The following is a 21,781-nucleotide window of genomic DNA, read 5'->3' as shown; positions in this document are numbered from 1 at the left end:
AATGCTTGATTTGCCTTCTTAATTTGAAATGATATAATGCTGTGTGCTCACTCCACGGTACCAATGAAACCAGAACACAAATCTGAGTGGATGGCACGTGTAGGATTTTTTTCCAGCAGTGGTTGGGCTGCAAATGGCTTGGTGAAGACACCATGGTGGTTCACTGTTCTCTGATTTGTTGGTTGTCCCTAATTTTCTTCTATCTTTTGGTTGTTTTTCCATTATGTTGTGTGGGCAATGATGTGTTTTATTCTGGTATAGTCCAATTCCCACTGAGCCCTCTGACTCCCCTTGGCTCCAGTGTTACCTCAGCAGCAGTTAGGCCAGGCCTTGTGTCAATTTAGGGTGTGGAAAACACTACCTTGTTCTTAAACGGATTTAATTCAGACACCTGATTGTTTTCTTTCAGCTTAAAACTCAATCAGAAATAGTAATTTCAATGTTGGAAAAAGGTAAGAGAAGAAACTTAACTGTTCTTTAACGCTGTAGTCTCCTCCAAAATGTATGGGTTTTTTTGATGAAGGTGGATGCAGCATAAGGCATCATAAGCCTTCCTTTAGTCCTGCCTCATTCCTGGTCTCATTTCTGTGTTATGCTCAGCTGTTTTCTCATTTGGATGCAAAAAGCAAAATTATGGCACTAACAATGATAGCGGCTTTGCCCTTTTCCTTTAGAACTGCACTGAAAGGGTCCTGGGTGAGCTTTAGACTGACCAAGTGCCACTGCCTACAAGAAGCTGGTAATTAAAAAAGAAAAGAAAAGGTTCATTTAGAGGCAGTTAGAAAAAGCCAGAGGTAGCAGGAGGATGAATAAAAGGATTAAAGGTTCATCCTTAATAGAGAGGAGCTTTGTCCTGCCTCACCCTTGTCTGCCCTGGGGCCAGACAGGCTCTCCCAGCCGGCTCCCATCAGCCCGGCACATCTGCCACTGTGACCTCCCAAAGAACAATCAAACACAAAAAGGAAGCCAACAGCTGAGCTGCAGATGCCAGAGCAGCCCCTCCACTGCCACGTGTCTCCTGGAGAGGCCGTTCTGGCCAGGGGCTGTGGGAGAGATGGGAGAATGCCCCCCTGGAGCCCTGCCAGTCACTGAGAGGGCAGCCCCAGCTGGCTGCCTTCCTCCCCGGGAAGGGGCAGTTGGTGGAGCTGCCTGGGCTGCTCGGTGTGCCTGCGGCAGAGGCAGTGGCTGGGACACCGTGCCCAGGCTGCTCTGGGCAGCTGTGCCCTGGCCAGGTGGTGGCAGTCCCTTGCTGTGCCTCCTCCTGTGAGCGCTGCCTGCTGACAGGGAGCTGCTCCCGAACATCTGTGTGACTGTGAGATGGACAAGGGCTGGTTGTGCTGGCCTCTGTGACCTGCCCTTAATGCGTCCCGCACTGACCCTGGCAGGGACTCGCCCCAGAGCCCTGCGGTGGTGGCAGTGGCCGCTGGATGGGGACACTGCCCCAGAAGCTGAAGCTGCTCCTGTGCCTGCCTGACGGGCTTCTGCTGCTTCTCCTGGCACACGAGGGCTTCCCTTAGGAAGCACCTGCCTTCACCTTCAGGGGGTGAGTGTGTCTGTAAGCTATTGGGAACACAGGAATGCAATAATTAATTTCTTGATTTTCTGAACTGACAGAAAATATTTTTTGGTTGAACTGAAATGGTTTTGCTTTTTGGGGAAGAAAGGAAAAAGAAACAATAATTTAATGTCAGGGACAGTTTGTGTCCCAGACTGATGCATCTTGGTTGAAAAAAAATGTTATTTAAGCTCTTGGATGAAAACCTTTTAAAATCTTTTCATTCTCCCCATCCTTTTGTTCACATTTACTAAAATTGATCTGAATTCTCCATTGCTTTAAGCTTTTCAAGCCTATTTATAAAAAATTATTTATGAGAGAGATTATGTCCAACTTCCCTCCTGCCTGTCAAACTGCAGCAGCATCTTCAGGACGGCAGCGCTTTGTTGTGATAATAATTTAGTATTTAGCTTTCATTTATTGATGGCTTTTTATGGGTGAGCTGCAAATGGAAAGCTTTGCTTTCTAGATGTTTATGAACACAGCAGCAGAAGGTGGATAAATACACCTTATCACCCTCCTGAGCTCTGCAAGGACCTGTAATAATTAGGCACTTACTAAAGCAGCTGCTAATGACTTACAGAGTACTTGTGATTATAACTTTAATTATAAATTATTGCTCTATTGCTGAGGAGGGGGCTGACATAGCCAGGAAACGTCCTGGCCTCTGCTCCCACGGTGAGGAGTATTTGGGAGTAGTTTTAGAAGTGTGAGCTCAGAAACAGCCACCATTCCCTAGTGACAGGTGGCAATCATTTCACTGGAGTATCAGCCTCAGCTTCTGAGGGAATGGATGCTCTTCACATCCTTATTTGTTTGTTTTTAGGCGATGGCATTACATTTTTAAATGTATTTGGAAGTATTTACTGATGTCAGAAACCAAAAATAATAGAAATCCTCACCTGTAAGACTGGGAGGTAGCAAATAACATTGTGGATTCATCAGCTGACTGGTGCTGCTGGGGAAACTGGGAACAACTGTAGGTGTGAGAGACCAACAGCTGGGAGCTAAAACTGGGGCTGCATAATCAGGGATTATTTAGGGGATAGAGAAAGGGAGGTGGGAATGCACTGACACTTAGAAATCACTTAGGGCAGCTCTATAAATCACTATTTATATGTATGTATGTGTATCTTGTGTCTTTATATATAAGAACACTTTTTTCTTTGTTATATATATATTATAATAAGAATAATATATATATATATATATATATATAAAAGAATAGTAGATATTATAAGAAGACTTTTTTCCTTTGTTATCTGCTCGGTCCAGTACTGTGAGACTGAATCAAATCTATAAAGTAGAAAAAACGCATGGGGGAAAAAACAAACCACACTGAAACTTGAAGTGTTTATTAATGAATTTATTGAACTTGCATGTGCATTTGTTTCACCAGTAGCTGGTGTTCACAAAAAACCCCTTTGAAATTGACAAAACTCTCAGTAAACTCGATGAACACTGCTTAAAGTATCTAATGATAAGAAAGTTGCAGAAAACTCTTCACTTGTACAGCCTAAAATGTGCTGAATATTGAAGAAAAAACTCCCACCAACCCCCTTTTTATCCAAAGATGGTTACAAAAGGTAATTCTGTAGCTAGTACTAAGTTGTGCCGTTGCCTGGACTGGTGCAGCCTGGTTTCCTGAGTTGTCAAGACTACAAAAGAGAGCCCTGGGAGGCTGGGGGTGCTCCCTGCTGGCTGGGCTCTGGGAGCCAAACGTTTTCTTCAGCGTCTTCTTCAAATGTGCAAACAGGGCTAGGGAGAGAGCACTGGGGTAAGACACTGATGTAAGAACAGCTCTTCCATGTTCCAGGTCATCCTTATCTCCTTCTTCCTTTTTTATTTTTAAATTGCTTCTCTCCCTCCAAATATTCTTTAAGGGCAGAACTTAAGGAGCTTCTTTACTATTGGCAACTCTTTTCTCCCAGAGGAAGATCTTTAAGCAACAGCTCCTGCCAGGTTTAGATGTTTGGTTATAATTTACTACAATAAATAACAATTAATTTATTAACTATGAAATTTCATCAAAAGAAAGAAACTGTGTTTTCACAAAGTTGGCTTTGTGGTTCTTAAAGATACCATAAAATGAGGTCAGTAAGAAAAAAAACAAACTTGAAAAACATGGCTTTTGTATTATACAGAATTAAAAACAACTCATCGTTAATAAATAAAATTAGTTTCTCATCGAAATAATTATGAAGCACTTCTAAAAATTTTAAAGGCAAATCTATTTAGGCCTACAGTTAACATGCAAAGTCATCCAACAAATAACACAAAATTGTACCGCAGTAGTCAACTGTTGCATCAACATTCAGAAAGGTCAAGACAGCAGCACGACTCCTCCTCTCTGGCAAACGCTGGCAGCTCATCCCATCCCAACCGATCCCAGGGCTCTGCCTGAGCTCTGGGGCTCCCTCTGGGCTGGCAGGAGGAGCCGCTGCTCTCCCTGTCCCCTGCCAGCGCGTGCCAGCAGTCACGGAGGCCGCCGTGGTGGCAGAGCAGGTGTGGTGGCACGGCAAGAGAGGGCTCAGGCCAGCCCGGGAGGCCCCTGGGCCAAGGCTGGGCAGGGGCATTGCTCCCCAGCCAGGGGCAGGGCTGGCCTGGGCTGCCTCTGTCACCCGGTGCCCCAAGCCAGGCGCTCCCACCGGCCGTCAGGGCAGGATCAGCCCCTGCTCACCCCGTGGGAACTCTGCAAAACCTTACAACTTCATAAAGGTGGCTGTGGTTTCTTTTTTTTTTTTTTTCTCCTGTTTTCAAAAGGGTTTAAAAAAGTAGGAAACTTCATCTTCTCAAATTCTCTAAGTTACACTTATTACTTAACTAACACAACAGGTACATGACAAAGTACTGCAAGTTATCAAAACGTACTGTACAGAAAATTACAAACTTCTTGCAAAATACATTGCGCTGCTCTGGCCGAGATAAAAAGTGCTTTGTTTGTCAGAAAAGTGTTCTTCTGAGCCAGAAGTGCCTCAGCCCGCGGTGAAGCTCAGCTGTTTGGCTCCGTGCCGCCTCGCCCAGGCTGGCATTGGGTGCGCCCGGCCTGGCAGCCGTGGTGCCCGGCCTGCTCCTGTCCCTGGCACGGCGGAGCAGGGAGCGCTGCCTGCCCCGGGGCTCTCTGTACACACGGCAGCGTTTCTCAGGGCTGCCTTCCTCCTCAAGGCTCTGCTGCTCCTCCTCCTCCCTGCCTGCGATCCCGCAGGCCACGAGCCGGGCTCCGCGCTGCCCCTCCCCAGCAGCCCTTCAGCGGTGCCTGTGCTGCCTCATGAGGGGCACGATGCACGAGGGGGGCCCGGCCAGCTTCAGGAAGGGGTGTCGGAGCAGCTCCTGCGCCGTGGCTCGCTGCGAGGGCTCCCGCACCAGCATGGAGTCCAGGAAGCCCCGCAGCACCGCCGAGACCTGAAACACACACGGGCATTGGGGTGCCAAACGCCCCCTGCAGCTGTGCTGCTCTGGGCACGCTGCTTTCCTGGGGACAAACGGGACGCTGTGCTCAGCAGAAGGGCTGTGGGTCAGTGCCGGTGTTTGGAGTGTTTGGGTGTCCCTGGGGTACAGAACAGCATTAAGCTAGGCTGAGGGCTGATGGAGATACCCCCTAACTGGGAGGGGCCCAAAGGCTTTGGTGCCTCACATGGGTGTACCAACCCATCTGCAGCAGGGCAGTGAGCTGGGCTGCTCTGGTCCTCGGGCAGGCTGGGAAGCACAGGGAGTTGGGGCTGTGCCCAGCTCCCTTTGCCATCTCTGGCTGCAAAAGCAGCGCCAGGGCCAGGCACAAACAAGGCCGTGACCGACGGCTTCGGCCTCTCTTGCCCCCCCCGCCCCCAGGAGCCCTGTGTGGCACCACTGCTCCAGTGGCCCTTGGAGGTGACAGTGAGGGTTTGGGCGGGCAGGGTGTGCCCGCAGGGCCCTGCCAGGGCCGGGGAAGGCTGACCTTGTGCGTGTCCTTGACGCGGGGCGGGAGGTTGTCCCGGATGCGGCGCATGGCCTGCAGCGGCGGCTCGTTGAAGTACGGCGGCTCCCCGTCGATCATCTCCATCACCATGATGCCCAGGGACCAGATGTCCACCTGCAACAGCCCGGGGCTCAGGGGCACTGCTGGCACTGCACTGGCTCCTGCTGCCTGCCCAGCCAGCACCAGCACCATCCATGTTTCGTTTTTACCAGCCAGCCACGGCTTTCCTTCTAGCAGTGAGGGCCTGACAGCCCAGACCGGCAGGGGCTCACAAACCGGGCTCTGCAGCTGCCTCGGGTGCTGCCCACTGGAAGCTGCACCCTTGGAGAGGCTGTGTCCTGCTGCCCTGCATTCCAGCTGCACTGACCTGCACCCCCCAGGCTGCCCTGCAGCTGCTGGAGAGCAGGGTACACTTCACTGCTCTGGAATCACTTACTCTGTTCCCCTGGAGCTTAAGGACTATGGGAACTCCATTCCAGAGCCCGAGGCAAATGCAAGCACTCACTACAGCCAGCCTTGTTTACAGCCAGCACAGGTAGCACATTATGTAACACCTTTGGAAAGTGATTCAGCTCTAGCTCAAAAACACCTGTTTTTTTATTCTTAGTCCTGGCCTGCTGCAGAGCTGCTCCAGAATCCTCTGATGACTGTAATTCCTGTCATTTGCCAACCCAAATATTGCCAGGGCCAGTTCATTCTGCTTTTGCTCTTTTGCCAACACTATCCTCTAGCTTAAATCCTTTTTTTTCCCCTTTCCCTTCTGGTGGGGAAACTTAATGCAGCCCTAAGTTCAGCCACTTTGTAATCCCCCTAAGCTATTAATGGGCTAATAATAGTTGATGCTGTTATCTCTGGAATGTCTTCTCCAGCAGCACAGATCCTGGGTGGAGAGCAGTGCCTGCAGGGTGCTCTTGCTGTGCCGTGCCAAAGCAGCGTGAGGATGGAGCAGCTCCTGCTCAGCTCACTCCCTTCCCTGGGTACAGCAGTATTTGTAGATGTGTTCAGTGCAGGTACGTGCAGCGAGGCTGTGTGTGACCATCCCATGGCCTAGCTCTGCAGCAGCTGTGTCCCCAGGCAGAGGCACAGAGGCAGCCCTGTCCCCGCAGGGTGGCTGTGTCACTGTCACCGGTCCCCTCTGTGACTCACAGCTGCCCATGCACGGGCTGTGGCACTGCAGAGCTCCCTCCTTGCTGGGCTCCTCTGAAGGCTCCCAGTGAAACGTGTGCCTTGCCTCTCCCAGAACATCAGGCAGTGCCTGACACAGCGCCCACAGAGGGGCTTTTCCCACCCCCGTGCCCCAGCCGATGGCAGCAGTGACGGCAGGGAAGGAGCCCATGGATGGAGAGCAGTCCTACCACAGAGGGTGGCAGTGCAGCCCTCCCAGCTGGCCCCGGGCGCTCCCCGGGCTCTCCTCCGGAGGGGGCAAGGGCAGATGAGAGCAGAGGGGCCCTGGCACACACTGGTGGCACCGGGCCGGGCAGGGGGTGTGTGAGGAGCCCGCTGCTTTGGCACAGGCAGCAGTGCACGCCCGTGAGTGCAGCTCCAGCCTGCAGGCTCGCTGTCTAACAGCAGCACAGGGCCTTCCACAGTGTGCAAGTGAGGGCAGCTCCCTTCCCTGCAGCACCCCAGGGCAAAATGTGTAAAGCATTGCACTGCTGGGAGTGCTAAATGGAGCTGTTATTAAATAACTGCATCCTGGGGAAACACTTCCAAACCAGGCACGGTGCTGCGCTCTGGGCCAAACTGAATCACTGCTATTTAGCACAGCTGTGCAGATGTTCCTGACCTGCACAGCTCTGACACAGCTCCAGGGGCTGGGCTATCCCTCCTGCAGTGCCTGCTGTGCTCACCTGGGACAGCCCCTCCTGGGCACCCCCTCTGCAGTGTCCTGTGCCCACCTCAGTGCCACAGGGAGCTGGGAATGCCCTCTGCAGTGTCCTGTGCCCACCTCAGTGCCACAGGGAGCTGGGAATGCCCTCTGCAGTGTCCTGTGCCCACCTCAGTGCCACAGGGAGCTGGGAATGCCCTCTGCAGTGTCCTGTGCCCACCTCAGTGCCACAGGGAGCTGGGAATGCCCTCTGCAGTGTCCTGTGCCCACCTCAGTGCCACAGGGAGCTGGGAATGCCCTCTGCAGTGTCCTGTGCCCACCTCAGTGCCACAGGGAGCTGGGAATGCCCTCTGCAGTGTCCTGTGCCCACCTCAGTGCCACAGGGAGCTGGCACAGCCCCTCTGCAGTGTCCTGTGCCCACCTCAGTGCCACAGGGAGCTGGGAATGCCCTCTGCAGTGTCCTGTGCCCACCTCAGTGCCACAGGGAGCTGGGAATGCCCTCTGCAGTGTCCTGTGCCCACCTCAGTGCCACAGGGAGCTGGCACAGCCCCTCTGCAGTGTCCTGTGCTCACCTCAGTGCCGTAGGGCAGGCGGGATATCACCTCTGGTGCCATCCAATAGGGTGTCCCAACCAGGGACTTCCTCCTGGGGACCTCCTTTGACACTTGGGCACAGAAGCCGAAGTCAGACAATTTTATCTGTGGAAAGAAGAAGAAAAAGCCCCTCCTGAGTAAGAGGACAAAGGCCTCCGAGGCACAGCTGCAGCACAGGGACAGGGGTGGAGCTGCAGTGCTTTCCTGGGCAGGGCAGCAGCCCGGCTCTGGAGGAGGGGCTGGCACGGGAGCCCAGCCTCGGGAACACACGGCACATTAAAGCGAAGGGGAGATGGAGGAGGGTGCCACCGGTGCTCATTCCTGATGTCATCTGTCACAGCCCATTGCCTCTCCACCAGCAAAGGATGGGGAGGTGATACATGGCTTATAACACTTAAAAATAAAAGGAAAACACAATATTCCAAACAGGACCCCCATGCTTGTAGTTATATATATGTGATATCCAGTAAAACACATATTCCAAGTGACACCCACCCCTCCTGTGGCTCACACCAGTTTGTACAATCTCTGGGTTTGCCAGAAAATGTGGGGAACAAGTGCCACTCCCCCCACTCCTTTTAATCACCCATAGAAAATAAAACCCTTCCAAGGGTCTGCCAGGCCCAGGACCTCCCACTGGGCTGTCACTGAGGGAGCTCCCTCTCTGGGCAGCAGGGGAGCAGAGCTGGAGGAGGCAGGGAGGCTACAGCACTCCTGGCCCTAGAGTGAACCTGGTCCCTTTGCTGGCAGCTCAGGAATCACTGCTGTCCTTGAGCAGCTGTGGCAGTGACCTGAAATAGAAATTATGGGATACACGAGCACTCCCGAGAGCAGCTCCTGCTGCATCATGTGCCTGGCTCACACTTTTATGACTGTTTTTTTTTAACAACAAAAATTATGGAAAATTATCACCTCCCCCTCTCTGTCGCTGTACAATGCCAAGGTGAAAGTTCCACAACAAGCTGCTCTGAGGGTTGGTGGCATCACCCCTTCCAGAAACAGCTTGATCCTTAAGGCTAAAATCTTTTTTTTTACCTCTCCAAGGACTTACTTGGAGGCCTGGAAGCTTTCCAAGGGATATTCCTGGACATTTTCCTACTCTCCATCCCTGCCCAGTCCAATGGTGACCCACGCCCCAGGTCCCCAGGCTGTGTATCCCACCAAGTACTCCGTGTCTGGGGATACAGAGGGAGCCCAAACAGCCCTAGGACAGCTGGAGTGGGAAGCTGCATAAATCCCTGCACTGTGTAGGCTTATTGTCAGCACTCGCTTTTGGATTCAGCACAGACATTACTTTTTTCTAAAGTTACGGATATTATTTTTAACGGAATTACAAAATGATTGTTGGTATTTCTAAAACAAAGCCAATAATAGCCAAGTGCTCCACGCTAAATGTATTTCTCAGTTTACAGGATGAAGAATGGAAGAAATAATGCATATTTTGGAAGCAGAGCCCAATCTTCTTTTGTAGGAGCACAAGAGGTTTTGCATATCTATTGCTCATTGGAGTACATAAAAGACGAGGATTTTCTAAAAAAAGATAATTGCACAACACAGCCATGAAGAAATCTGCAATGCAGATAATGAGGACTGGAGTAATGAGTATAATGAGGCACTGTATGCAGATCCTGAGCACAGATCAGATGTTATTCCAGCAACATGAACTGAAATCACAACTGAACAGCTCCTACACACGTGGGATTGGCTTTCCTTGACAGGATTAAGAGGAGCAGCCTGTGGCTGCTGCAGGAAGAAAATCCCTCTCCCTTGGTGAGTGGGCATCAAATTGGACAGGCCAGCCTTTGGCTACGGACTCAGAGCAGGCCTGGAAGCCAAGAGCTTTACCTGGGGAAGGGGAAATCTGGATCTGCGGCCAAACCAAAGCTCTTGGGCTCAGTCCAACCCTCAGGTCTTGCCTTAGACAGGTGTGTAAGGCCAGGGGAGCAACCCTAATTTTTTCTGTGTGTAAACCACATTTTGTTTAGTGAGCAAGCCTTGTGCAGCATTCTGTGCCCTTCCCCCCCCGCTCATTAACAACACAAAGGCACAGCAAGTAACACACATGGAAGTGTGGGACAGCTTTTATCAGGCATCTTGGAAGTGTGAAAGCTACTCTTACCATCTGGGGAGGGTTTCAGCAGTAATGCAGATTATTTACTATTTGCATAGACTGATGCTAGCCTCCCAGCCAGCCTGGGGAAGCAGAGCACAGGTACAGAAACTGCTGAGTAAATGATAACTAAGTGTGGTACAAAGGAAGTGTTTTTGGAAGGCATCAGGGTAGGAGTGGTGCAGTCCAAACAGAGGTCTCCCATCACTGACCATCACCCTTACTGCCCAGCTTCCTCTGCCACTGCCTCTGAGGCTCCAGTTCCTCCCCAAGGGCTCTGCCTGCAGCACAGATGCCAATCACCAGTGAGGCCAGGTCCGTGTTCCTTGGATGCAGCTTCTCCCACGAGCTATTCACAGGCTCTAGCAGGTTCCCTGTGTGTCCCCCGCCGTGCCCAGGTTCCCTGTGTCACTCCCACCCCGTGTGCCCCAAGCTGTCCCTCAGGCCGGGCTCACCCTGCCGTCGCTGGTGAGCAGGATGGAGTCGCTCTTGATGTCGCGGTGGATGACGCCCTGGTGGTGCAGGTAGGACAGGGCGCGCAGCACGGACACGCACACCGTGGCGATCTGCTCCTCGTTCATCCTGCAAGGGTGGCACACACGCAGAGCTCAGCCTGGGGAGGGGAGGCACCGGCTCCACCACAGATCTGCCTGCAGCGCCTCTGGGGCCGCTCCTGCTCCTCATTCTGGGAGCTGAGGCGGGGGAGCGGCCCTGCAGCGAGCTCTGCGTTGGTGCCAAAAGCCGAGTGTGCGCGTGCTGGGGCCTCTGGGAAAGCACAGAAATTTCCCTCTGGGAAATCACAGAAATGCTTTATTTACAGTAAGCTCGCTCCTTGCCAAGCAGCCTTCGCTACTGGGATGGGAACAGGTGTGGAATAAATAAATATGAGGAAAACCACCCTTAATTGTGTAGGCAAAACATCAGACCCTGGGTTGTACCTCTTTGAGAGCACTTTCATGCCTTCCTATAAAAATATTCTGGATATTTCAGCAGAAAAACAAACAAGAGTCCTCATTTCTGTGCACAGCTGAAAAACCCATTGTGGGGTCATTCTCTCAGCTACAGTGCAATGCCTGGGATGGGCTGGGCACCCTGTGCCACTGCCCCATCCCCGATGTCCCCAGCATCTCTTTTACACGAGCAGAACACCTGTGGAGATTTCTGCTTTAATTTGTGCCATTTGAAGTATTTTAGCAGGATCTTTGAGGGAAGGTCATGCAATGTAAAAAAAAAAAAAACACCCGTCACATTAAGAAAAGACTGTTTTGAGTTAAAAATAGATGACAGGTCTTAAGAAGTGGTGTCCTGGGAGCATCTGTTTGCTGTCAAACTTCTGTCAGAAACATTTAAGATAGAGCTTTTAACAGTTTGGCAAATACTTGCTATACTGTGATTTATTTCAGCACATAAGCTAAGGTAACACTCAAAACACCTGTGTTATAACTCTTGGTAAGACCTAAGAGCACCATTTAACTGGGAGAGAACACAAATTTTCTCATTTATAATTCCTTGCTTTTGTTCTTGCTCCCCTAAATATTCTCCCACCGGTTTGGTGTGGAAATTCTAATTTTCTTTCATTCAAGAAGAAATTAAATAAAGAATCCCTCTTCCCTGTCTCATTTTATCCATCTCATCAGAAGCAGATGAGCAAAGAGCAGATGTAAAGAGGGCTGTAAAATCTAATGTCTGCCTTCAGCAGAGGCAGAGCAGTTCCATACACTGCAGCTCTTGTGCTGGCCAATTTCCTACTTTAAAGGTGGGATATTAACTGAAATATGGGAATGTGCTCCACCATAAGCACAAAATATTCTGACATAAAAATACTTTTCCCCTTATGTTTTGGGCTTGGTTTGCAGATAACCTTTGTGAGGAGAAATCACCCTTAGAGCAGAGGTGGTTATGACAGCAAACCCAAAAATACAGATCACCAAACAGGGAGAAGGGAAAATAACTTTTTTTTTTCCATTCTAGGAAGTAATGGATAAGAGCTGTGTTGGTGCTAAACCTCTTCCCAAAGTGTTAGCAGATCCCCATCCCCACCAGGCCCTGCCAGGCGTTTCCTTCCCTTTGGTTCAGCAAATGCTGCTGCTCGCAGGAGTTCAGCTGCACGTCTGCTCACTGATGGTGGCACAGCGAGCGTGTACCAATGGGCTCAGTTCAGGTACACATAAATACATGGATGTGTGCTCTCTAAGTGTCTGCGTGTGTTCTGTGCAGGCTGCTCTGTGTGCCCAGCCCACCTGGTGTGAGTGACGATGTCGGTCAGGGCGCCGCCCTCCAGGAACTCCATCACCACCCAGAGCTCGTCCCCCACCAGGTAACTGTTGTACATGTCCACCACGTTCTCGTGGTGGTAATCCCTCATGATCACCACCTGCAGGGGCACAAAGGGACAGCTGCCAGTGCCACGGCCTCCAGTGGCACTTGGTGTGACCTTCTTTGTCACCGGTGCTGAGGGAAGGATCTGCGATGAATCACATCCTCCTCATCCTCACGCCAGCACATAAACAACATCAGAATATTTACATAAAAATATCAGTCCTTGTAAGTGCATCAGGGGGAAAAAGAATCTCTGGCTGTTAGAGTATAAACAGTAGGTAATTGTTTTATTTCAGCCTGCAGGAACAGACCTGTTTATTTAATTGGTTTTTTATTGCCAATTGCTTTCAGTACAACAGATTCTTTTTTTGACCTGATCAATCCCTCAACACATCAAAGTCCTTTTTATCACGTAGTAAATGGTACTTTGCACAGATTTTCAACAGATTGCTGGAGTAAGGGCCCAGAAAACTCACTCAAAGAGACTTTTAAAAGGCTTACTACTGCTTTTTGTGTACTCTGAGTTAGAGACATGGGAGAAATACCAACAAGAAATTCTCAAGAGATCAAACAACAAAAAACTTCACTGGCAGCTTAAGAAAAATCAGAGAACTTTGGTAAAAGGCTTTGTTCAACACACAGTGAGGGCAGCCCAGCCAGGACAGTGCCCATGACCTCAGGGGACTGAGGGGGTCAGAGTGGTAAGCATGAGAGAGAGAGCACAGTCAGGCAAGGCTCCATCACAGACAGACACAGGGACTCCAAAACAGACAGACAGATGGACTCCATCATAGACACAGGGACTCCATCACAGACAGAGGGACTCCATCACAGACACAAGGACTCTAAAACAGACAGAGGGACTCCATCACAGACAGACAGAGGGACTCCAAAACAGACAGACAGAGGGACTCCATCACAGACAGACAGAGGGACTCCAAAACAGACAGACAGAGGGACTCCATCACAGACAGACAGAGGGACTCCAAAACAGACAGACAGAGGGACTCCATCACAGACAGACACAGGCACTCCATCACAGACAGACAGAGGGACTCCATCACAGACAGACACAGGGACTCCATCACAGACAGACACAGGGACTCCATCACAGACAGACACAGGGACTCCATCACAGACAGACAGAGGGACTCCATCACAGACAGACACAGGCACTCCATCACAGACAGACAGAGGGACTCCATCACAGACAGACACAGGGACTCCATCACAGACAGACACAGGGACTCCATCCCTGCTGCAGGAGATTTCCAGATGACACGAGTGACTGGAGCGTGGCAGGGAAGCAGCTTGGTGCTGCACAGCATGCAGGACCTGCTTCAAGCTGTCACTGCTCTAGAGATGCTCAGTTAGAGCCAGCCCAGCCTCCAGAGAGGCAAAGCCAAGCCCAAATAACCAGCACAGTCCTGCACTGTGTAAAGAACTGGTTGAAGTTTGCTGTTTAATATTGTAATTAAAAAATGTGATGTTTTCAAAGGTTTTAAAGAATCCAATCTGTTGTGCTGAGGGAAGATACACAGTGTATAGGAAACAAAACATAGAATTAAAAGGTTCATTCTCACAGGAGGCTTCCTTGGGAGTGGTTTTGGTATTGATCAGATATTTACAAGTGATCTCAAAAAGGGAGCAGTGAACACACCCCACCAGATGCTTTAAGGGAGTAAGAAGTTAAAAAAAGGAGAAACTCTGTCAGTTGCAGAAGGTACTGTCAAGCCCCAAACAAACTGGGTGAAAAAATGGCAAATGAAAACCAGTGCTCTGAAATTTAAAATAACATACACAGGTAAAAGACCTGTGGGCTCTGAGCTGGCTGCAAGCACTCAGGAGAGGAGATGTGGGAATTAACTCAGATAATTCCATGGAAAAGGACCCACAGCTCTTAGCTTAGTACCATCAACTGAGCACAGGGAGTGCTGATGGTGAGGAGAGGAAGGAGGGAGGAAACAAAAAGCACGTGTATGCCAGAAATACAGCGCACACACTCTGGAATAGCCTGGTTAGCTTGGATCCTCCCTCCTGGAATAATCAGCTGTGCCAGGAGACAGACAGAAAAGGCAGCAGGGCCACGTCTGAGCAGCTGACACACCGCATGCACCAGCTGATACATCTCTCAGCTGTTTCCTGGGACAGCACCAGAGGTTTCAAGCCTGGAGGAGAAGTGGCTGAGCTGAAACTGGAATGGCTACACAATATTTATACAAGCACAGATGTGTGTGGGACTCCTCCCCTCCTCTGCAAAGGTATGAATGTGGCTCCTGATGGTGGCACGTGGCCCACATCTCCTGTTGAACCCAAAGACCCCGAGGCACCCCCCGAGCCCCCATACCTCATTGAAGAGCAGCTCCCTCCTCTGCTGCTTCCTGAGGTCCATCTTCTTGACGGCCACCTGCTTGCCCGAGTGGCGCTCGGTGGCGATGCACACGATGCCCGTGGAGCCCTCGCCGATCTTGAGGAAGCTGTCCAGGTACTCGCGGGGGTCCCCGGGGCTCACCACCAGCTGCAGGGCGGCGCGGAACTGCTCGTGGGACACCCTGGAGGGCGCCTGCTCCGAGCACGAGCCCCAGCTGGGCGGGGGGTACGCGCCGGGCGAGCTGGGGTACGAGCCCGGGGACACGAACGGGGAGCCGGGCTGCGGCACGCGGGGAGCCTTGTGGTACGGCACGGGGTACTGGTAGCTGCTGCCGCCGGGGTAGCTGCCCTTGCCCTGGCTCTGAGGTAGCTTGGCTGGGCCCCGGGGGTACGTGTCCGAGCCACAGAGCGGGGGGCTGACCACCAGCTGCGCCCGCTCATAGTCCACCTGCAAGGCACACACACGCACACAGTGAGGCTGGGAACAGCTCCCTCCTTCCTCCCTGCCTGCCCTGCCCTGCCCTGCCCTGCCCTGCCCTGCCTCTCCATCCATCTCAGCCCCCTGGAGGGCCCAGCAGAGCTCCCTCATTGCACCCCCTCTGCTCAGCACAGCACTGCTGCCCCAGGCCAGGCAGGGGTTTCCACACCACGGGGCTGCAATGCCCTCAGCACACTCAGGACATCTCCTCTGCATCCCAGGTCCGTTCTTCTGTCCAGGTACCTGTTTGGGCACTCCAGAGCCTTTGCTGAATCACAGAATGGCCTGCATTGGAAGGGATCTATGCTAAAAAAAGTGTGTCTGCTCTGCATCTGCAGTGCCCTGCAGGCTCTCTGGGCCATTTCCTCCAAGATTCCATCCCTGTCACATCCATAAAACTCGCCCTCCAGCAAATTCCAATCTGTGTCTTACCAGAACCTGCATTTTGATTCTCAGCTCTTAGCCTTATGTTTTTCTGCAGCAATTCAGGGATAACCCAACCCCTTCCTGTGGAGGTGGTGGCACCCTAAAATCCCTGTCATCTCCTGTCTTGCCATGCTGCCAGCTGTTGTCTGAGGGACTGCTTATGTGAGTTTGATGAGGAGCCTAATTCAATTCACCATTTCTTAAATAATTTTCCACAGCGACACACTACTAAACTGCAGTGTCACAAAACTGCTAATTTTCATCTGAAATCAGAGAAAATCGCAAAGGAAATTATCCCAATGGGAAGCCTGGTTCATTTGTAGGTTCCTTTCTATTTTTTGTATTTTTCAAGCTTCTCTAAGCTTCTTACATTGAAGGCTAACGAATGTAAGATCCACATTTACAAACATAATGGTTTGCTTGCTTCCATCCAAACTAAAACACCCCCAAAAGATGTAGAACAAAAAAGACCCACCCAAAAATGATATTTTTTTCCTCTGTAAAAGAACATCTTCACATTTACAATGTGTGACTCCTGCCGATGTGTGGAGCATCTCAGGGCAGGGGGGCGGTTTGACACAGGCTCATCATGTAGCACAATTACAAATAATTATGGCAATGAGTTCATTTAATCAATCAATTTCAGTGGCAGTGCACAGGGATGGACAGAGCAGCAAACTCTACACAGCTCACGGTTGCTACTATTACTGCTGGCTGCCGGCCAGGAGTCCCTGATCCATGTTAGTTAAATGCACATTAATCTGAATTTGGCAGTGTAATCAAGGACCCAACTGAACTGTGAAATTGAATTCTGCGGTGGAACATCATTTGACCATTTTATGCTAAGACTGCAAAAAAAAAAAAAAAAGGCAAAAAAAAAAAGAAGAAAAAAAATCTGCCGCAGCATCAATTTATCAGCGTGGGCTCTGCACCGTGAGGAGGAGCCTGGGGCTGGAGGTGCCTCCAGAGCAATTCTCTGCTGGCCTTTCCCACCTCCCTGTGAGCCACTAGGGCTGCTGGGCCTTCCTTCACTCCACCAGGGCTCTGGGGAAACGGGGAATGTCCCTGCAGAGGGGCTGTCAGAGGCTGCTCAGGGGCTGCCCAGCACAGCTTCAGTGGGGAAAGGGGGGGAATGTCCCTGCAGAGGGGCTGTCAGAGGCTGGCCAGCACAGCTTTAGCAGGGAGAGGGGGAATGCCTCTCCAGAGGGGCTGTCAGAGGCTTCCCTGGGAAGAGCTGGAGTGTCCCTCCTGCAGGGCTGAGCCCCCCCACCCTCCATCAGGAGCACCCAGCAGCAGCAGCAGCAGCAGCAGCAGGGCTGTGCAGTCCCCTCCCAGCGTGCTGGGGTGCTGAGGCAGAAACCCACACCATTACAGCCATCATTTACAGCCATCATTTCCCTTACTCCAGCAGGCAGGGACAGCCATCAAACAGAAGGGAGTCAGACACATGAATTTCATGAAGGACATTACATCTGCCAAACTAATTAACGTGGAGAAGTGCTCAGATGGTTTGGTGGAGGGAGGGGAACTCAATCTAACCCTGTCCTATATATCTGTGTATGCAGAGACAAATAATTTATTGCTTTGGCTGTAAATACACCATTTTCTTTATAACCACTGAGATGGGGAAAACCTGGTCTAGAAATTCAAGCTGGATAAATCCACACTAATGAATTATTTGAGGCTTCACCCATGTCTGGTATTTCTGAGTATGCCCCAGGCTTAACACACTAGTCAAAGAATGTTCTGCAGTAAAATTTTAGAATGAACATTCAGGGGTTCAGTGTGCTTGCTGAGAGCTCTCAGAGCCTTTCTGAGGTTAGCATTGCTGCACAATGTAAACCCACTTCTTGAATCCCAAGAAATGCTACAAGAAGTCAGGAGCTACAATGAGTATATCACTGAAGCTCTCCTCCAAGGCTGTCCTGATGCAGTGCCCCACGCCACAGCAAAATGAACGCACTTTTACTCCACCAATAACTCCATTTCTGCAGCTGAATGCAGCCCCTACTGAATGGAGATCCTTTAAATGCTACAAAGGAAAGAAGAAAGCAGTCCTGCACTCCTTCCAGATGAGGTCAAAGAAGCAGCCAAAGCTCTGGCACGACATTCATCATGGCACAGTCTGCCAGGTGGAAGGTGCAGAAGGGATGGTCTGTAACCCACACTGAGACCACAAAGGCAAAGGTCTGGCTCTGCTGCTTCACTGGGGAGAGCCCCAGGACTCTGTTCCACACACAGAGGCGGCAGGCAGCACTCACACACAGCTGCTGGCTGGGATGGGAACACGGGAGAAAGGAGAGGATTTCTGGCAGTGAAGGCTTGGCCCTGCCTTTGCCAGGCTGGAAATGTGCCCGTGCTACAGAGGGGGACCGTGGTGAGACACCTCTGCTGCACTACAGCAGCAAAGGGGGAGCAGACACCATGGGCCCTGGAAAGAGGGACAGGAGAGGCTCCCAGAGAGCTGCTCCTGCAAAATGACAGGGAAAGGAGCTTGGAAGTAATGGGGCTTGGTGGCAGAAGTTGAGAGGTGCCTGTGATGAAGAGGAGGGTAAAAATCCCCATGCAGCACAGAGTGGCCAAACAGCAGCCAACTATGAACTCGATATCGTGAGCCAATACTGAGGTGGGACAGCAGCTCTGTGTGGGGAGGGTGGCACAGCAGACTCTGCAGCTCCATGCAGGTGTCCTGGAGTCAGCCTGCAGGACAGGAGAGCTCGTGGTGACACAGGGGTGGCTCAGAGAGGCAAATCTGAGCCTCTGGCTTCCTACACTTCCATGGCTCCCCTGCACAGCAGTGGCCAAGCCCAGGGCAGGGCAAATCCTCTGATGTAACAACTCTGAAATCCCTGATGATGAAACAGGCACACATTGACTGGTCTGACATCTCTGACCTGCAAATAATGCTGAAGTAAATCTGCTCTTCACATTTACAGCCAAAATGAACAACTTTGTTAAAGGCACTTTGATGCCACATTTGTGCCTGCAGACTTTTTCACTTACTTTATCACCCCTTTTAATTATACTTTAAACCCAATCTCATTTGCAAAATATCTGATTTGAAATCTGACTGTCATTTAGTAAGCCCATTTGATGAACCATTATTTACTAATGCCTCCTTGAAAAGAAGATTCTTCAGCAATCATCCAAGACAAGAAACTCCTATTCACCTGCAGGAGCTGTGGACAGGTTTGGGAATTGAACTGCTGCATTTACCAGTGAATCATCAAGTTTCAATACACCATGGTTGTAGGGGTGCTTTTGATGCTCTGAGGAGAGGAACAGCTCACAATGAATCTTGCACAGAGGCATATATTTTTTTAAATAAAAGTTGTTACTGCATTTTAATGGGATATTGTTCCAAGTGCTGGAATCCTATAATAAACACCTGTGTCTTCTGCCCTATTGATTGGTGTAAAACTGGCAGAAGCAGCTGCTACAGGGTCTCTGCATTACTGGATTTGCCCTCCTCTTTTCTAAACTCGGACAAAATGACTGCTCTCAATAAAGGAAATGGCAGCTAACCCAGCCCAGATTTTCCTCCCAGCTTCCAGAATCCACACTGAATGTCTCACTGGTGTGACTACCACACACACTCCTCCCACCACACCCTGAGCTTTGGAAAGGCACCTAAAGAGACCTGGTGACTTTTCTGCTCCCCCCAGGGTTTATCCAAGCTCCAAAGCCTGGCTCTGTGCTCCAGTGCAAAGAGGGACAGAAAGTGCATTGCTCACCCCTTCCCACGGGCACTGCACCACGGTAATGGCAAAGCAGCCAGACCTGAGGAGGCACAAGGCTGGCACAGCTCCAAGCCAGAGACATCAGGGATCTGCAGACCTGGCACTGCAGCAGGGCACAGCCACAAGCAAATGCACTGGAGAGCTATCATCAGAGAGAAGAACACACCTCACCACTGACAGTCACCCTCCTCAGCACGGGAAAAGTCACAGCAACCCCAGGCTTGGCAAAATGATCACCACAGTGCCCGTTGCTAGGGGAACTCAGAGACGTTCAGAGCAAACTACACTGAAACGGCACCTCTTGCACAGCATTAGATGCTAAGAAGGTCACCATGGTTATGTGACTAGTGGTGTGAGAAAAGCACTCTGAACTGAACAAGTGGTCACAGCACCCTGCTGCAAGCAGGGCTGGAGGGCCTGTGCAGGTAACACTCCTCATGTGGCAGAGCAGGGACAGATCTGTGGAGGGAAGCTGCCTCTAGATAACATGGCTGAAACGCTTTCTTGCACATCAACCCTTTTTTAAACTGCACCTAAAATGTCTTGGGTGAGATCAGCTGCTTTGATTTCATTTCAATGCTTAAAAACAATGCAGAAGGGAGTAAGCCCCTACTCTCATGAGCAGTGAAGAGCTCATAAACCTTGTAATACAAAGATGGCATAAATACAGTACAAATACTGAAACATGGAGGTTTCAGCCTTGCACAGTAACAATTCAAACACAGAAGTATCTGATACACAAACCAGACCAGCATCTTACCTCCTGCTATAGATCTGCTCAGGTGCAGGAACTCCTGAAGCTACAAAAAACCGCTGAAGAGCTTGCACTTACTGGGAATTTCAAATAAAATCCCCAGAAGACGGGCACTCCAAAGCTGCCTTTCAATAAGTACCTCAAACCCACTGTCCCTGCCATCCATTTCCATACACCCAAGTGCAGTGGGTAGGTTTGCACGGCTGCCAAGGAGCAGCCCCAGAGCGCTGGGGGCCGTTCCCAGCCCCGACTGGCACGGTGTGCCCACGCACGGCTCCTCGCCCTCACTGCTGCCCTGGCCCTGTGCAGCCCCTGGGTTACCTTGGGCACTCCTGCTGCGCTCTCGGACAGCCGGGGGTAGGTGTACGAGCTGTAGGGATGTCCCTGCTGGTGAGCTTTGAAGGCGCTGCCCGCGTAGGGCATTGCCGGCTCCTGCAGGCCCGAGCCCGACCTGGACCTCTGCCTCATGGCCGGCTGGGGGCTCGCGGGGTCCACGTACGAGGACTTGGGCCTCTTGTCCATGTCCTCCTTGGCGAGGCCGTGTCCCCAGTCAGGGTCCCCGTAGTCCAGCCTGTCCCGGGGGCCCTCGCTCTGCAGCGAGGCCCGGGACGGGGCGTAGGGGAAGGAATCTCGGTAGTCCAGGGAGGAGCCGCTGGGCACGCGCTGGTACTCCAGCCTCAGGCCGCCGTATTCCAGCGCCTTGGGCTTGCTCTCCAGGTGAGCCTGGTAATCCGGGAGGAACCGGGACAGCTCTGGCTGCAGGGGGGCCACCTCTGAGTAGTAGAAGTCGCGGGCCGTGACCTTGAGCAGGTGCCCGTTGTGCCTGGCGGCCAGGCTGCCCTGGCAGTAGCGGTCCCACTCGTCCCCGCACAGGGCCCGGTCCCGCAGCCGCTCCCCGGCGCCCTCGGCCGTGCTGTCCGACTCGCTCGAGTACTGCGAGCACATGATGAAGCCATTCTCCTCCCGGGGCCGGGGCGCGTGGTTGGCACTGCCCTGGTGGTGCCGGGGAGGGCTCTCCTTCCGCAGCGAGTTGGAGCGGGTCACCGAGATGTTGTCAAACTCCTCCAGCAGCCCGTTGATGGAAGTGTCCTTTCGAGGCTTGTTCCCCCGAACAATGGTCTGCCAATACAAAATGGCTTCGGTTAAACACTGGGTTTTGTTCAGTATTTCACCAAAAAAAAAACCACCAAAAAGGAAAGAAGTCTGTATTCACCCAGGACTACCCACAGCAAGGTCTTATGTTCTTCGTCACATATCTCATTGCTTAAAAAAAACCCTCAATAAATAATTACAGTAGGACATGAAGAAATGTTTAAATACAGTGCAGATCACAAGCTGGGATTTGGCATGCAACCCCAAGACACTCTCAAAAAGCCCAATTTCAGAGGTGGGTGTTCAGCAGCCAACAATAGAGACATCCAAACTCACTACTTATTTCCCATTTGTTCTTATTCAGTTGTCTGCATCAAGCCACACTGGTGGGCTGAGTCGGATTTTCAGGGCATGAATAAGCTAAATGAGAATCATTCAGTGGTCACTTCCATGTGCTATTTTAGCAAACTGCTGGAATGAAAAGTAGCATATAGTTAATCAGGCACTGAATTTTCCTGGTTTTTTCTTTTTTTACAAAACAGTATGTTCCTGAGTAGCAGA

At 51.2% G+C, this 21,781-nt stretch overlaps 1 protein-coding gene across 1 annotated transcript in view; it reads right to left on the bottom strand.

Annotated features, from left to right (window-relative positions):
- Window positions 1–2,906: 2,906 nt before the first annotated feature.
- PAK5 (p21 (RAC1) activated kinase 5) overlaps window positions 2,907–21,781 on the bottom strand; it is a 33,956-nt gene continuing 15,081 nt past the window's right edge. Inside the window, exons 2-8 of the mRNA XM_059468001.1 lie at window positions 20,450–21,247; window positions 14,708–15,178; window positions 12,282–12,415; window positions 10,497–10,623; window positions 7,911–8,036; window positions 5,490–5,624; window positions 2,907–4,957 (exon numbers count right to left, since the gene is read on the bottom strand). Of these exons, the coding sequence (XP_059323984.1) occupies window positions 4,802–4,957; window positions 5,490–5,624; window positions 7,911–8,036; window positions 10,497–10,623; window positions 12,282–12,415; window positions 14,708–15,178; window positions 20,450–21,247 (1,947 nt within the window). The 3' untranslated portion in view covers window positions 2,907–4,801. The remainder of the gene's footprint in view (window positions 4,958–5,489; window positions 5,625–7,910; window positions 8,037–10,496; window positions 10,624–12,281; window positions 12,416–14,707; window positions 15,179–20,449; window positions 21,248–21,781) is intronic.

Source organism: Ammospiza nelsoni, chromosome 3 (genome assembly GCF_027579445.1).
Source record: "Ammospiza nelsoni isolate bAmmNel1 chromosome 3, bAmmNel1.pri, whole genome shotgun sequence".
Taxonomy (NCBI): Eukaryota; Metazoa; Chordata; class Aves; order Passeriformes; family Passerellidae; genus Ammospiza; species Ammospiza nelsoni.
Note: the sequence above shows the minus strand (reverse complement) of the source record. Positions and strands in the feature narration are given on the sequence as shown.